The sequence below is a fragment of the Ostreococcus tauri genome (genome assembly GCF_000214015.3).
Source record: "Ostreococcus tauri WGS project CAID00000000 data, contig chromosome 01, whole genome shotgun sequence".
Lineage (NCBI taxonomy): Eukaryota > Viridiplantae > Chlorophyta > Mamiellophyceae > Mamiellales > Bathycoccaceae > Ostreococcus > Ostreococcus tauri.
Window position 1 is genome coordinate 497,691 of NC_014426.2, and position 12,338 is coordinate 510,028.

General features: G+C 57.7%; 7 protein-coding genes across 7 annotated transcripts; 5 read left to right on the forward strand and 2 right to left on the reverse strand.

Moving 5' to 3' along the window:
• Positions 1 to 9: 9 nt before the first annotated feature.
• Positions 10 to 517, reverse strand: OT_ostta01g03140 (Cytochrome c oxidase, subunit Vb; the record flags this gene model as incomplete). Its single annotated transcript, XM_003074324.2, has 2 exons — positions 10 to 327; positions 464 to 517. 2 exons carry the CDS (start codon positions 515 to 517, stop codon positions 10 to 12), a joined length of 372 nt encoding a protein of 123 aa, XP_003074371.2.
• A 308-nt stretch (positions 518 to 825) lies between these two features.
• OT_ostta01g03150 (S15/NS1, RNA-binding) lies at positions 826 to 1,284 on the forward strand (the record flags this gene model as incomplete). Its single annotated transcript, XM_003074325.1, has 1 exon — positions 826 to 1,284. The coding sequence occupies one exon, from the start codon at positions 826 to 828 to the stop codon at positions 1,282 to 1,284; it is 459 nt and encodes a 152-aa protein (XP_003074372.1).
• A 231-nt stretch (positions 1,285 to 1,515) lies between these two features.
• OT_ostta01g03160 (Spindle assembly checkpoint component Mad1) lies at positions 1,516 to 3,918 on the forward strand (the record flags this gene model as incomplete). Its single annotated transcript, XM_003074326.1, has 1 exon — positions 1,516 to 3,918. The coding sequence occupies one exon, from the start codon at positions 1,516 to 1,518 to the stop codon at positions 3,916 to 3,918; it is 2,403 nt and encodes an 800-aa protein (XP_003074373.1).
• A 321-nt stretch (positions 3,919 to 4,239) lies between these two features.
• Positions 4,240 to 4,839, forward strand: OT_ostta01g03170 (Mog1/PsbP, alpha/beta/alpha sandwich; the record flags this gene model as incomplete). Its single annotated transcript, XM_003074327.1, has 1 exon — positions 4,240 to 4,839. One exon carries the CDS (start codon positions 4,240 to 4,242, stop codon positions 4,837 to 4,839), a length of 600 nt encoding a protein of 199 aa, XP_003074374.1.
• A 46-nt stretch (positions 4,840 to 4,885) lies between these two features.
• On the reverse strand, positions 4,886 to 5,758 carry OT_ostta01g03180 (YjeF N-terminal domain; the record flags this gene model as incomplete). Its single annotated transcript, XM_003074328.2, has 1 exon — positions 4,886 to 5,758. The coding sequence occupies one exon, from the start codon at positions 5,756 to 5,758 to the stop codon at positions 4,886 to 4,888; it is 873 nt and encodes a 290-aa protein (XP_003074375.2).
• Positions 5,759 to 6,085: 327 nt separating this feature from the next.
• Positions 6,086 to 6,957, forward strand: OT_ostta01g03190 (Translation elongation factor, IF5A C-terminal; the record flags this gene model as incomplete). Its single annotated transcript, XM_022985353.1, has 2 exons — positions 6,086 to 6,190; positions 6,562 to 6,957. The coding sequence occupies 2 exons, from the start codon at positions 6,086 to 6,088 to the stop codon at positions 6,955 to 6,957; spliced, it is 501 nt and encodes a 166-aa protein (XP_022838238.1).
• Positions 6,958 to 7,298: 341 nt separating this feature from the next.
• Positions 7,299 to 12,275, forward strand: OT_ostta01g03200 (Six-bladed beta-propeller, TolB-like; the record flags this gene model as incomplete). The annotated part of the gene is made up of 1 exon (XM_003074329.2): positions 7,299 to 12,275. One exon carries the CDS (start codon positions 7,299 to 7,301, stop codon positions 12,273 to 12,275), a length of 4,977 nt encoding a protein of 1,658 aa, XP_003074376.2.
• Positions 12,276 to 12,338: the final 63 nt, after the last annotated feature.

The following is a 12,338-nucleotide window of genomic DNA, read 5'->3' on the forward strand; positions in this document are numbered from 1 at the left end:
AATTAAGTCTCAGTGGTGTCCGCCTCCCGCGACGCGCTTGTGCACAAACCACTCGCTACCTATCTTCATTGGCGGCGCCCCCTCCTCGAGACGACCCCAGTGAATGATGGAGTCATCGTCGGGATCGGGCGATCCCACGACGCGGTACTCCATCGTGGACTCCACGACGCACGGAGATTCCTCCGTGCCTTGCGGCGCGCGAAGGAAGGCGTGGTGGTCGAAAATGTCCTCCCCCCTCAGCTTCCCCTCGAGCTCTTCCTTGTACAGACCGGTGGCGTTCTCCAAGTTTGTGATCACGCCCGTGGACGACGCGCGCGCGAAGGAACCCTGCGGATTCGCGCGTGGTCTCGTCAGTCTCCGTTCTTCATCCCTCGACGCGCGCGTTCGATCGCTCGGTCGTTCGCTCGGTCGATCGCCCGCGTCGTCGCGCTTTCCCGTCGCTCGGTCGCGCGCGCGCGCGCACCTCGCCGCGACGCATCGCCGTCATCGCCACCTTGTTCGCCAACGCGCGAAGCATCGCGCGTCGTCGCCGGAGTGTCGCGCCGGGGCCGTCGATCGCGCCGCGCCGACCTGGACGCGCGCGACGGGGATCGCGGCATCGGACCGATCGACGAGTCGTGACTCGTGACACTGGGGCTCACGACGAGTCACGAACGGTGAATCGTCCCCCCGGGCACGCGCGGCGAAAGCCCTAATCTGCGCGTCGTCGATCGCGCGCGCCGTCTCTCCACGTCGCGCGACCTCGTCGTCGGACGCACTCCGTCGTCGAACGAATCGACGCGCGTGTAAACCCTCTTTCGTTTCAACGCACGCGAGACAGTAAACATGGGTCGCATGCACACGCCCGGTAAGGGCATGAGCGGCTCCGCCCTGCCCTACAAGCGCTCGGCGCCGAGCTGGTTGAAGATCACCCCGACGGAGGTCACGGAGCTGATCACGAAGATGGCGAAGAAGGGCATGACGCCGTCGCAGATCGGTGTCGTCCTCCGCGATAACCACGGCATCGCGCAGGTGGGGTCGGTGACGAACTCGAAGGTTTTGCGCATCCTCCGCGGACAAGGGCTTGCGCCGGCGATCCCGGAGGATCTCTATTGCTTGATCAAGAAGGCGGTGAGCGTGCGCAAGCACTTGGAGCGCAACCGTAAGGATATGGATAGCAAGTTCCGTCTCATTTTGATCGAATCTCGAATCCACCGCTTGGCGCGCTACTACAAGCTCGCCAAGAAGTTGGAGCCGACGTTCAAGTACGACAGCGCCACCGCGGCGAACCTCCTCACGCAATAGGCGGTTGTAGTAGAGAATTCGAGAATCAGAGTTTACTTCGATGAACGAGATTCGATCATTAGCGCTTCAACGCGACGCGCTCGATGAAGTCCTCCGCGCGAAGCTACTACTCGGCGCGTCTCGACTTCCAAAGCGTCCAACGCGCGCTCGCCTCGACACATCGCGACGCGTGCGCATTTCAACGTCGACGTCGTTGACGCGCGGCATCTTTGGTGGTTCTCCTCGCGCCTGATGTCGCCCACGACGACGCGGCGAAGCGGACGCCTCAGCGCTCGCGTTGACGCCGAGACGTCCGCGGCGACGGATTCTGGGACGCAGAGCGCTCGAAAGCGCGCGCGATCGCCAGCAAAAGACGTCGCACATAGCACAGCTCGGTCACGACCGCGCAGCACGCGTCGAGCGAGCGCGGATGCGGGAGAGGGCAGTGCTTCGAGGGCGACGCGCGCGCTTCCGACGACTTCGCGCTCGGCGGCGAAGAAGACAGAGGCAACGCAAAGAAACGACGTCGCTCACTCGTCGGGAGACGATCGGCACATGGATGATGAGATGGAGATCGTTCGAGGCGGGACCGCAATGGTGAACGCATACGAGGCGACGAACATGGTGAAGTCGACTCTCGTCGCCGAGTTTGAAAGACGAGGTGACAAATTGATCGAGTTCGAGCGCGAAGTGCGAGCGCTGAGGGAGAAAACGGAGCGAGCCGAGTCGCTTCTCTCGGCAACAACGGCTGAGGTGAACGCTCTGCGCGAGATGAAGTCCGAGCACGAAAAGATCAAGGATCGGATGCGAAGCGAAATCGCCGAAGAACGTCAGGCTAACATGTTGGCTCTCGAGCGCGAGATTGATCGCGCGTGCGAGGCAGAATCGCAGGCTAAGGCGCTCGCGTCGGACTTGTCCAAGCTCAAAGATGAACACAAACAGTTACGGTCGAGCGCCGAGCGCGAGAGACTGCAGGAAGATTCATCGGATGAAGACGTCGCGGATTTCTCAGAACGAGCCGCTGAGTTTGAGTGCGCCGCCGCCGAGCAGAGAGACGAAATATCAAGCCTCAAGAGCGAAAACGCCGAGATGAAGATGAAACTGGGTCGAATCGAGGCGCAATGCGAGGCGGAGACGACGCGAGCGAACCAAGCTGAGGAGGCGCTCCGTGAGTGCGAAGCTTTGGTCGCTCAGGCGGAGGCGGCGGTGCTTGATATGAGAAAACAAATGGACGAAGAGAAGAGCGGCGGTGATGCGCGGGATTCGTCATCTGAGATGGAAGAGTTACGATTTACGAATAAAGCCTTGCAAGAAGAGCTCAGGATCGCTTCTCGAGAGGCGGATGAGGTGAAGACGTTACGGCGCAAGGCGGAGTTTGCCGCGACGTGCGAAGAGCGCGCGATGGCCGCCGAGGCCCGCGCACTTCGAGCCGAAGCGAGCGTGATCGACACGTCGTCCATGCAAGCGAGATTAGCGAAACTGGAGTACCTCGAAAGTGATTGGGTTGCCGTCATCGATCGCGTCTCAGGTAGTGTCAAGGTGCCATCCGATCTCGTTGAGCGTGTCATCGCGCTCGAGACTCGCCTCACAACGCAAGCTGGCGATCAAGGAAAGATGATGTCTGATCTCGCGGAGGCGCAGATGAACGAGGCTGCTGCGACGCGTCGCGCCGCGGAGGCTGAAGAAAAGCATCGAAAAGCCGAGGCGAGCTCCTCGAGCGCGGTTGAAGCGCTCGCGTGCGCCGAACGTCAAATCTCTGTCATGAATAGGGAGCTGGAGAGTTTGAACAAGATTGTCAAGTCTTACGAAGACGAGATGAACGCCGCGGCGGCAAAGAAGAGCACGGAGAAACATCAGAGTAAACTGGAGATGGAGCGAGCGACTGAAGAGCTCGAGAAGTCGCTCGCAGCTGCGCAGAAGAAAATAGCCGCGCTTGAGGATGACGTGAAGCAAGCCGAGGCGAAAGCGGAGGCTGCCGCCGCTTCTGCCACCGCAGCTCCGACGCAAACGCCAGATACGGACGAGATCATCGAAGCGCTAGAACGTGAGCGTGACGATCTCGCGCGAAAGTTGAGCTCGCGAGACTTTGACCCGAAAGACGTCAAGGTGCTTCACTTCAAGAACAATCCTGTCGCCGCCGCGAGGCAGAGCGCTTTGGAAAAGGAGTTGGACTTGCTGCGAAGCGAGGTCGATGGACTGCGTAAAGCGATGTCTAAAATGCAAGATGGATCTGCCACGTCTGCGAGCGACGCCGATGCGACCGTCTGGAAGAGTAAATGTGAAAACTTGGAGAAGCGCGAGCAACGCCTCATGACGTCTTTCAGCCGCGCGTCAAACAACTTCCGCAAGGCGTGTCACAAAATTTTCGGTTACAAGATCGAAATGAAGGACGAAAATGACGGTGCTGTGACGTTTACCCTCCTCTCCGACTACGCCGAGAAACCGACGGATGCGTTTGTCTTCACGTACAACGAAAAAACGATCGCTGTTTCACTCAAATCCAACGCCTTTGTCGAGGCGCCGGACATCAAGCGTTCCGTCGATACCTTCGTCACGCGTCTCAACTCCATCCCGGCCCTGGTCGCCAACCACACTATCGATACCTTTAACCGTGTCGACGCCGACGTCGATATTATCGACGCCGACGTCTCGTAGACGCGTCGTGTAACAAAGAGGTGCAGAGCGCTGCGCGTCCAAAAAAATCCGACGTGTCAATCGCGATATTTCGTCAAACACGGACGCGCGGTCTCCTTGATGCTCGCTCGCGTTTCGCCTATCATCGCGGCGCGCTTAAGCGCGTCGACCGAACGCCCCCGTCGCTCGCGCCTCGCGCCGATACGAGCGACGCACGACGACGCCGAACGCGCGCGCGATGGGTCGTCGATCGAAATCCGAGGATCGTTCGCCTTCGCGCCTCCTCGTTCGCGACGTGCGTTCGGATTAGCGATCGGTGGGGCGATCGCGACGACAACGATGATGGCGAGAGAAGCGACCGCTGCGTACGGGACGGCGGCGAGCGATGAGGTGGCGAGCGAGGGGGAGTTCACGACGTTTTACGGCGCGGCGAATCCGCCGGCGACGTACGGATCGATAGGTGGCACGACCAAAGCTCTGGCGAAGTACTCGTACGAAGTCCCGGACGGATGGGTCGAAGAGGCGACGAGTAAGGTGGAGAAGGGGAGCGGGGGACAGGACTCGCGTTTCGTGAAGTCCGGGACGAAGGGAGCGGTGAAGGCGTATTGCTTGACGCTCAATCCGGCGGGACAAGACGGGGCGTCGTTCGCGCTCACTGAGGCCGCTTTGCAGGCAGTCGCGGGCGCGTTGAGTGATATGCAAGATTCTATCACGGCCGGACAGATCTCGACCAAGAGAGCGAAGGAAGACGGACGCGAGTACGCCTTGTTTGAGGTTGACGCCGATCGAAAGTACGTGGTGAAGATCAGCATTGACAACACAGGTAGATTGTTCGCTTTCGTCATCACCGCGCCGGCATCGCAGTTTAACCGCGATAAGAAGAACATTGAGCGCATGGCGAACTCGTTCAGGGTGTACAGCAGCGTTTCACAGTTCGTGTAACAAGTCATAAGTCGATATTTCTAAATTCGTGCTCGATGCTTGCAGGCTAACTCTCGTCGCGTCTCGACAAATCTAACGGCGCGAAATCAATCTCAGAACCACGTCGAAGCGGTATCGCGTATAGACCGTACCGTTCGCACAGCTCATCCGTAAGGAACGTCCCCGCGACAACGTGCGTTTGAGCCATGCGTCGCAGACGAGCGGGCGCCTCGCCGAGAGCTGGATTGTCAAACGTTGCACAGCAACGCTTCGGCGCGGTGAGCGAAATGAGGAGATCAGGGATGAACACATCATCCGTATTTGGCGCCCCGTCGACGCTCCATCCCGACGGAATGTCCAAGCTCACCGTGCGAACGACTCCGACGTCCCGAATGCGTGACTCACTCGTGAGCGCCGTCAACAACTTCATGACGTTCACGTACGGCTCGCGCACCGCTCCGCGAAACGAAAAACCAAACAAAGCATCGATGAAACAACACGTCGACGTACCCGCTCGATCTCCGCTCGCCTCGCGCAAGAGATCGACGATCTCGGCCTCGTCCGCGAAGCGCACGTTTCGCGTCGCTCGACACTCCTCCACCAACTTCGCGTACAACTCGCTCTTCCCCGGACCCTTCGGATACCAAACCACCACGCGCACCCCCTCTCGTCGAAGCGCGCACGCTCGCGCGAGAACGAGTCCATCACCACCGTTATTTCCCGGTCCGCACAGCACCGCGAACGTCTCCGCGTCTCGCGCCCGCTCCAACGTCGCCGACGCCGCCTGTTCCCCTGCTCGACGCATGAGCGCCTCCAACGTCGACGCCTCGCATCCAACGCCAGCGATGAGATCGTCGTCTAAAGCTCGCGCCTCCGCGGCGCTGAGAAACTTCCCACCGTACCGACACCACGTCGAGTACCCGTCCCGGTCGCTCGCCATCGCGCGTCGCCCGTTCCACCGCACCGCTCGCGACGCGCGTCGTGAAGCGCGCGAATCGATCGACGGTCGAGCGCGCGCGCCCGTCGAGACGCCGACGATCGTCGTCGTCGTCGTCGTCGTCGACGCGTCCCGCCCTCGCGCGCCCGAGCGGTCGAAAGCACATTCGAAAGGAACGACTCGACCGGCGACGCCTCGAGCATCACCTCGATCGATCCTCCTTTCTCGCGCGGCATCGACCGATCTCTCGTCGGCGCGCGTCCACCGGGCGGGCGCGCGTCGCGAGGGTTTGGCGACGCCCACCGACCTCCGCCACACCTAGACGCACACATGTCCGACGCCGAGCACGAAGTCGAAACCTTCGAGTCCGCCGATGCCGGCGCCTCGCACACGGTGCCGATGCAAGCGGGTTCCGTTCGTAAGGGCGGTTTCATCGTGCGTGCGCGCGAGCTCGTCGCGCGCGTGCGCGTTTCGCGGGAGAGGGTCGCGGTGGCGCGGCGGGAGAATCGATCCGCGCGTGCTCTTGGGACGCGCGACGCGCGCGCTGGGGCGTCGAGGAGGGAAACGGAACGAGGAGAAATCCTTCTCGAGGTCGATCGCGTCGTGTCGGCGACGCGCGCGCGGGGGATGGCGGGAGAGCCGCGCGCGCTGTCGAGCGTGGGGTTTAAGGAGCTAGAAACCCTCCCGGGGCGCACGGTGCGCGGTACAGGCGAGCGAGCGCGGGTGGGCGGGCGCCGAGGGCGAAAAACTGCGATAACGACGACGCGATAAACTGACGAGTGAGCGCGTTTTTGCGCACGATATAGGTTGTTAAGGGCCGACCGACCAAGGTTCTCGACGTCACGACGTCGAAGACGGGTAAGCACGGTCACGCCAAGTGCCACTTCTTTGCCTTGGACATTTTCACGAATAAGAAGGTCGAAGAACTCGTACCGTCTTCCCATAACCTTGAAGTGCCGATCGTGAACCGCGTGGAATACACGCTCTTGGACATCGATGAGGACGACCACATGTCTCTCATGGCTGAAAACGGTGACACGCGCGAGGACTTGAAGCTCCCGAGTGGTCACGATGATGCGGACAAGTTAGCTGAACAAATTCGTGTGGCGTTTGATGAAGGCAAGGAAGTTGCGGTCACCATCTTGTGCTCTATGGGTATCGAACAAGCTTCCGCCATGAAGGAAATTAACGCCGGCGCCTAAAGCGTTACTCGTACACATTAACAATCGTTGTCAGTACGCCAAGGACTGAATAAACCTCACCCAAAACAGTTCACGCGCACACCTGGACCTCTCGTTTCGATGAAGCGGTCTCGTCTTTCCACACGTCGTCCACCGCGAAAGTCGTCCACCGCGAACGCCGCTCGAGTCGGTTGCCCGTCAACCCCACGCCTCAGTCGCCAGCGCGCTCGACCTTCGACGCTTCCGTCGAGCGGGACGGCAGCTGAAAGTCCGCCATGCTATCACATTCATGCGCTCGCGCGTACACGATTCGATCGTCGACTAAGAGTACGTAGAGCGAGCGAGAGTAAACTTTGAACAATATGCCGCGGCCTCGTCGTCGGACGGATTCTCCCTCGGCGAAGTTTCTCTCTCGCGTCCTCACGTGCGTCCTCGGGCTCCTCGTTGGCGTTCACGCGACGTTCGACGTGCGCGATTGCCACGACAAGGCGGTGGTGTCCACCGTCGTGGGCGCGGGCGTGAGCGGGAATCGAGACGGTCGGTTTGAAAGGAGTTTTCTGTCCTCGCCTGCTGGGGTGTCGTGCAACGCGTCCACGTGTGTCGTGGGCGACAGTGGGAACAACGTCGTGCGAGTGATCGATCTGGGAAAGAGCGAGGTGACGAATTTCGCCGGGAACGGCACCGAGGGGTCGACGGATGGGAAGACGTCGGCGAACGCAGAACTGGGCGAAACGCAGGCACTGTTTAAAGGTCCGACGAGCGTGGCTTTGCTCGCATCAGGAGACGTGCTCGTGGCCGATACCGGTAATAAAGCGGTGAGGAACATATCCAATGGAGACGTGACCACGGTGGTCGCGTCGTTGCCGTTCGCACCGATCGAGCTGGTGGTCGATGAGAGCAACGGTGGAGACATGTATGTTTTGGGTCAAAGCCAGCACGGAGTGATGAAAATAAGCGTCAGTACTCTCGCGGTGACCACGATCGCCGGATCTCAGACAACTTCGGGATTTGTTGACCACAATACGGGAACGAGTGCGCGTTTCACCTTGCCTAGAGGTTTGGCTCTGGATAGCTTGAACTCCAAATTATACGTCGCGGACACGGGAAACCACGCTGTTCGAATGATCGATCTTTCGACAGGAGTGGTGACCACGGTCTTAGGAGATGGTTCACCCGCTTTGAATGCAAGCACGCTGAATAAGGATGGGGTGCTTTCAACGCCGGCGCGTTTCAACGATCCGGTAGGGATCGCTTACAATTACGACTCAGCCTTGAGTAGCGGCGTACTACTGGTTTCCGATGCAGGAACGCATCAACTTAGAAAACTTATTTTGAACGATTCTACGGCTGGCAATGCTGCGACCGTAGTGACAGTGGCGGGTAGTTACACAGGGACAGCGGGTTTCCGAGACGACGCCGTGGGAAGCGCGGCGATGTTCTACAATCCAGAGGCGGTGTCCTACATAGGCAGCGCGACGTACATAGTCGCTGATCGTAGCAATCACGCCATCAGAAAAGCGCGATTCGAGGCTCCTGTGGACATCACTTTCACGATGCATTCGGTGGCAAACATTGAAAAATCGCAGGAGAGTCACGATTTGGTGATAGAGGAGTACGGATCGTATTCTGTAGACGGGCCTCCATACAATGAAACGACTCATTTCTCGGGAATTTTGACATACGTGGGTGAGGTTCACGAGCTAACTATGTGCGCATACCCATCGGTCGAATATTTCGTCCGGTTCGAGGGCGCCATGCAAGCTACAGTTAAGGATTCAAACAATTTTTTGTACATAGGTTACACCGGGTCAACCGCATCGGATTCGTTGTCACGAACATTCAAGATCAGTGGACCCGGTTGTACCGATTCTTCGTCTCCAAACTATAATCCATTTGCAACGAGCGATGATGGATCGTGCGTGACTGGGGTGAAATTACTTTTCACCGTGGAGGCCTTTGGTGTTATCGATCACGCGGTGTACGAATTTGAAGGACCAGGGATTTACGTTTCGGACTCGTTTGAACCCGAAAGTGGTGAGGACGGACACGAACAAACGATTGATTTCGAGTTCGTCGCTTACCCCAGCGCGATATACACGGCGTACTTTTATGGAGCACTCAACGCGTCACTGACCACGATTGAGGGTCAGAGCGGACTCGGATCTGTTGGCATCACGTACTGGATCTACAACTCGACTCAAGCCAGCGATGAAGGCATGAAGAAAGCTCGTGTCACCGGTCCTGGCTGCGTTGAGCCATCGTATACATCGTATGATTCAAACGCCGTCGAATCGGACGAGCTGAACGCGTGTTTTCTCATGCCGTCCGTGCGAGTCACTCTCAATGCGAGTGCGTCGGCGGAGTCATGGTACGATTACGGCTCCATTATCGGTCACGCAGACAACTTCACCAATCTGTACGGAATTGCACTAGTTAATTCCACGGATCAAATGACTATGGATCTCCAAGTGAAGCCCGGTGTGTATGAACTCGAGTCGTATGGTGATGTTTCTGCGAGCGTGGAGAGGCATGAGTTGGGGGGGGCGTTCACGACAATAGTGGCATGGGATGGAACAAACAGTGCACTCAGATACGATGCTTACGGATTCAGCACGACGACGGGCTCGGAGCGCGTCGTTTTCGCAATTCCGACCACGTTTACCTACATTATATTGAATGGCGTAGTGGGCTATGCCGGAGGCGTCTTGTATGGTGATGATTCGAAGTCGACTGCGCTATTCGCCGAAGGCACTGTGCCTTGGCTTCAAACTATAACATCGAGCTTAACTTCAGTGACGTCGACGACGAGTCTGAAGAACACTCTCTGGTACAGCTGGAACATCAACATCCTCGGTGTCTCACCTTACTTGATGTCTCTTACTCCGAGTGGGTTCACTTTCAACGAACCCGTTCAACTGTCGATCAACTATGACGCCACGGCTGTGCCTTCTCAAGAAGGTAACGAGGACATCATTTTGTTCAGAGCGTCGTCGACGACGATAACGGATATCATAGCGTTCACTGGTGCTACCTTTGACGCTTCAACCTCTCTTTCGAGTGCGCCCATCGATGTCACTGGTATGTACGGTGTTGCATTCCGGGCAACGGTCAGGAGCATCTCACCATCAAGAGCCTGGATCGACGGGGACGTCACGGTGACGTTGGATGGCGTCGACTTCTCTTCGTTGAGTAGTGTGAACGTAGCAACCACATACCAGAAGTGTCGGTGGGGAGAAACTTTCACTACTGCGAAAACTGTCGCTTCGAGCGATATCCGATCGACGTTGTCTGGTTCAGACAGTACGGTGATGGGTACAAAAATCAACGCTGTATCTTGTCCATCACCCACGGTAGATCGTGCTGGCTTCACCATAGTCGAATTCTACGACAGCAAAAACGGCATGATGAGCGATACCCAGATGGTGTTCTTGCTGACGACCGCTCCAAAGATCGCGTCTATCGTCCCAACCGAAGGGGTGTTATCTGGCGGCACATTAGTATCTGTGTATGGTAAATACTTCCGGTCCGCACTGTCGGCCTCGGAGACTTACGATGGTGATTCTAGCTTCTTCACAAATGGTGGTCCTGTCTCGACGTCCTGTGTGTTTGGCGCGACAGCATCCGGATGCGTACTGGTATCTTCTTCATTCGCGCGATGCGAAAGTCCCCCTTCGAATAGCGTAACGTCGGTATCCGTGCGACTAGGTACTCAGGATTACAAATCCACGGGAGGGTACGATATCTACGCATACGTGAGCGATTTTACTTCTGGTTCCAGCACGGCATACACAGACAACAGCGGAGACAGCTCGTTTACAGACGGTGGAGTCGAAGTGGATCTGAGCGCAGCTTTAGGTTCAGCGACGAAGCAACGCACGTCATTTCATGAATGGAGGTGCCTATTCGGCACGACGAGTGTAGACGTGAGGCGTGACGCCTTTGGAACTCTCAGCTGCATCTCCACGTCGCTGTCGCGTGGGAGCGCTGTTGACGTGAAACTCGTGGGACCGGATGGCGAGGATTCGACACCGGTCGGAACAATCTCAGCGCCGACAATAGAGAGTATGTACGTCGATTCTACCGTCACGCTTCCGGGAATTGTGAAGCCCGTAGAGACAATCGGCGTCATCAAACGTGAGCACTATCCAATGTTTTGGGAGCCACTCAAGTGGGTCAGCACCGCGCACGCTCTGGTTTCACCCCCCGGCGGATCTTGGTTCGGCATTGCTCAGGGTTACGGATACGGGACTCACGGCGATCCGAATTGCACATTCACCACGGATGCAGGCAACGTAACGACGCGGGTTGCAGTCGTTATATCGTCCGCGGTTGTTGTGTGCGAAACACCAGATGTTGAAACGTTGACGTGGGCCGATTTAGCCGTCACCATGAACGATGCGTACTCTGGATCACCGAGAACGTCGCTTCCGGTTTGGTTCGAGCCAGTGTCTCGAGCGCCGGACGCCTTGGAGGAAGATCAGACGTATGCGTGGTACAACTGGCAATTCCCGGCATGGCCGTCGACTCCCGATGGAGCAGTATTATACTGCTACTTCGGCGACTCGATTGAACCAGTATCAAACTACACTCGAGAATTCGGGTGCATTCCACCGCACACCTCCGCGCCAGGTTTCGTTACAGTCGCAATCGACGTTGCCGGCGTGGCGCCTGAGTTCTACAATCAGATGGAAATTGTCGAGCCGCTGCGTGCAACTTCAGTTTTGCCAAGAGTTCTAAGCGCACATGGCGGATCTATCGCCTATTTCTACGGAAAAGACCTGTTCACCGAATCCGAGTCGACGAGGTCGTACTGCAGATACTCATTCACGTCGTTGGAGTCGACAGATGTTTATTACGTGTCGTCGGCGATGGTAAGATGCGAGATCACGGCGAGCGAGAGCACCGACCGCAATTCCGAGATGAAGTTGACGATCGGTCGAGATTACGACCTCAACGGCATCCCACAACGAGAAATTTCTCTTTCACATCAGAATTCTACCATTAGAGCACTGTTCAACGGGTTCGGCGTGCGAACAATTGTATCGCCTACGCTGACGAGAACGTCGCCGGCCGCGTCCACAGCGCTTGGTGGAGCCGTCTTTGGAGTCACGGGCACCTCATTTGCCACCGAAACGGACGGTTCAAGATGCGTTTTCGGATCAATTTACGTCGCCGCCAACGTGTACAATACCACGTACGCCGACTGCGTCACGCCCGCTCTCGTCCCACAGCGGACGTACGCGGTGTCCTTCTCCATTGTCGGCTCCGCCTCGCAGCGCCTGGTTGACGTCGAGTACTCGTACGCGAACGGTACCGCCATCTCGTACACGCCCTATTAGTCATTAGTATCCGCGCTCATTCGTTGAAAGAGCGCTCTGTAGCATTGAAAGCATTCTAGCGCG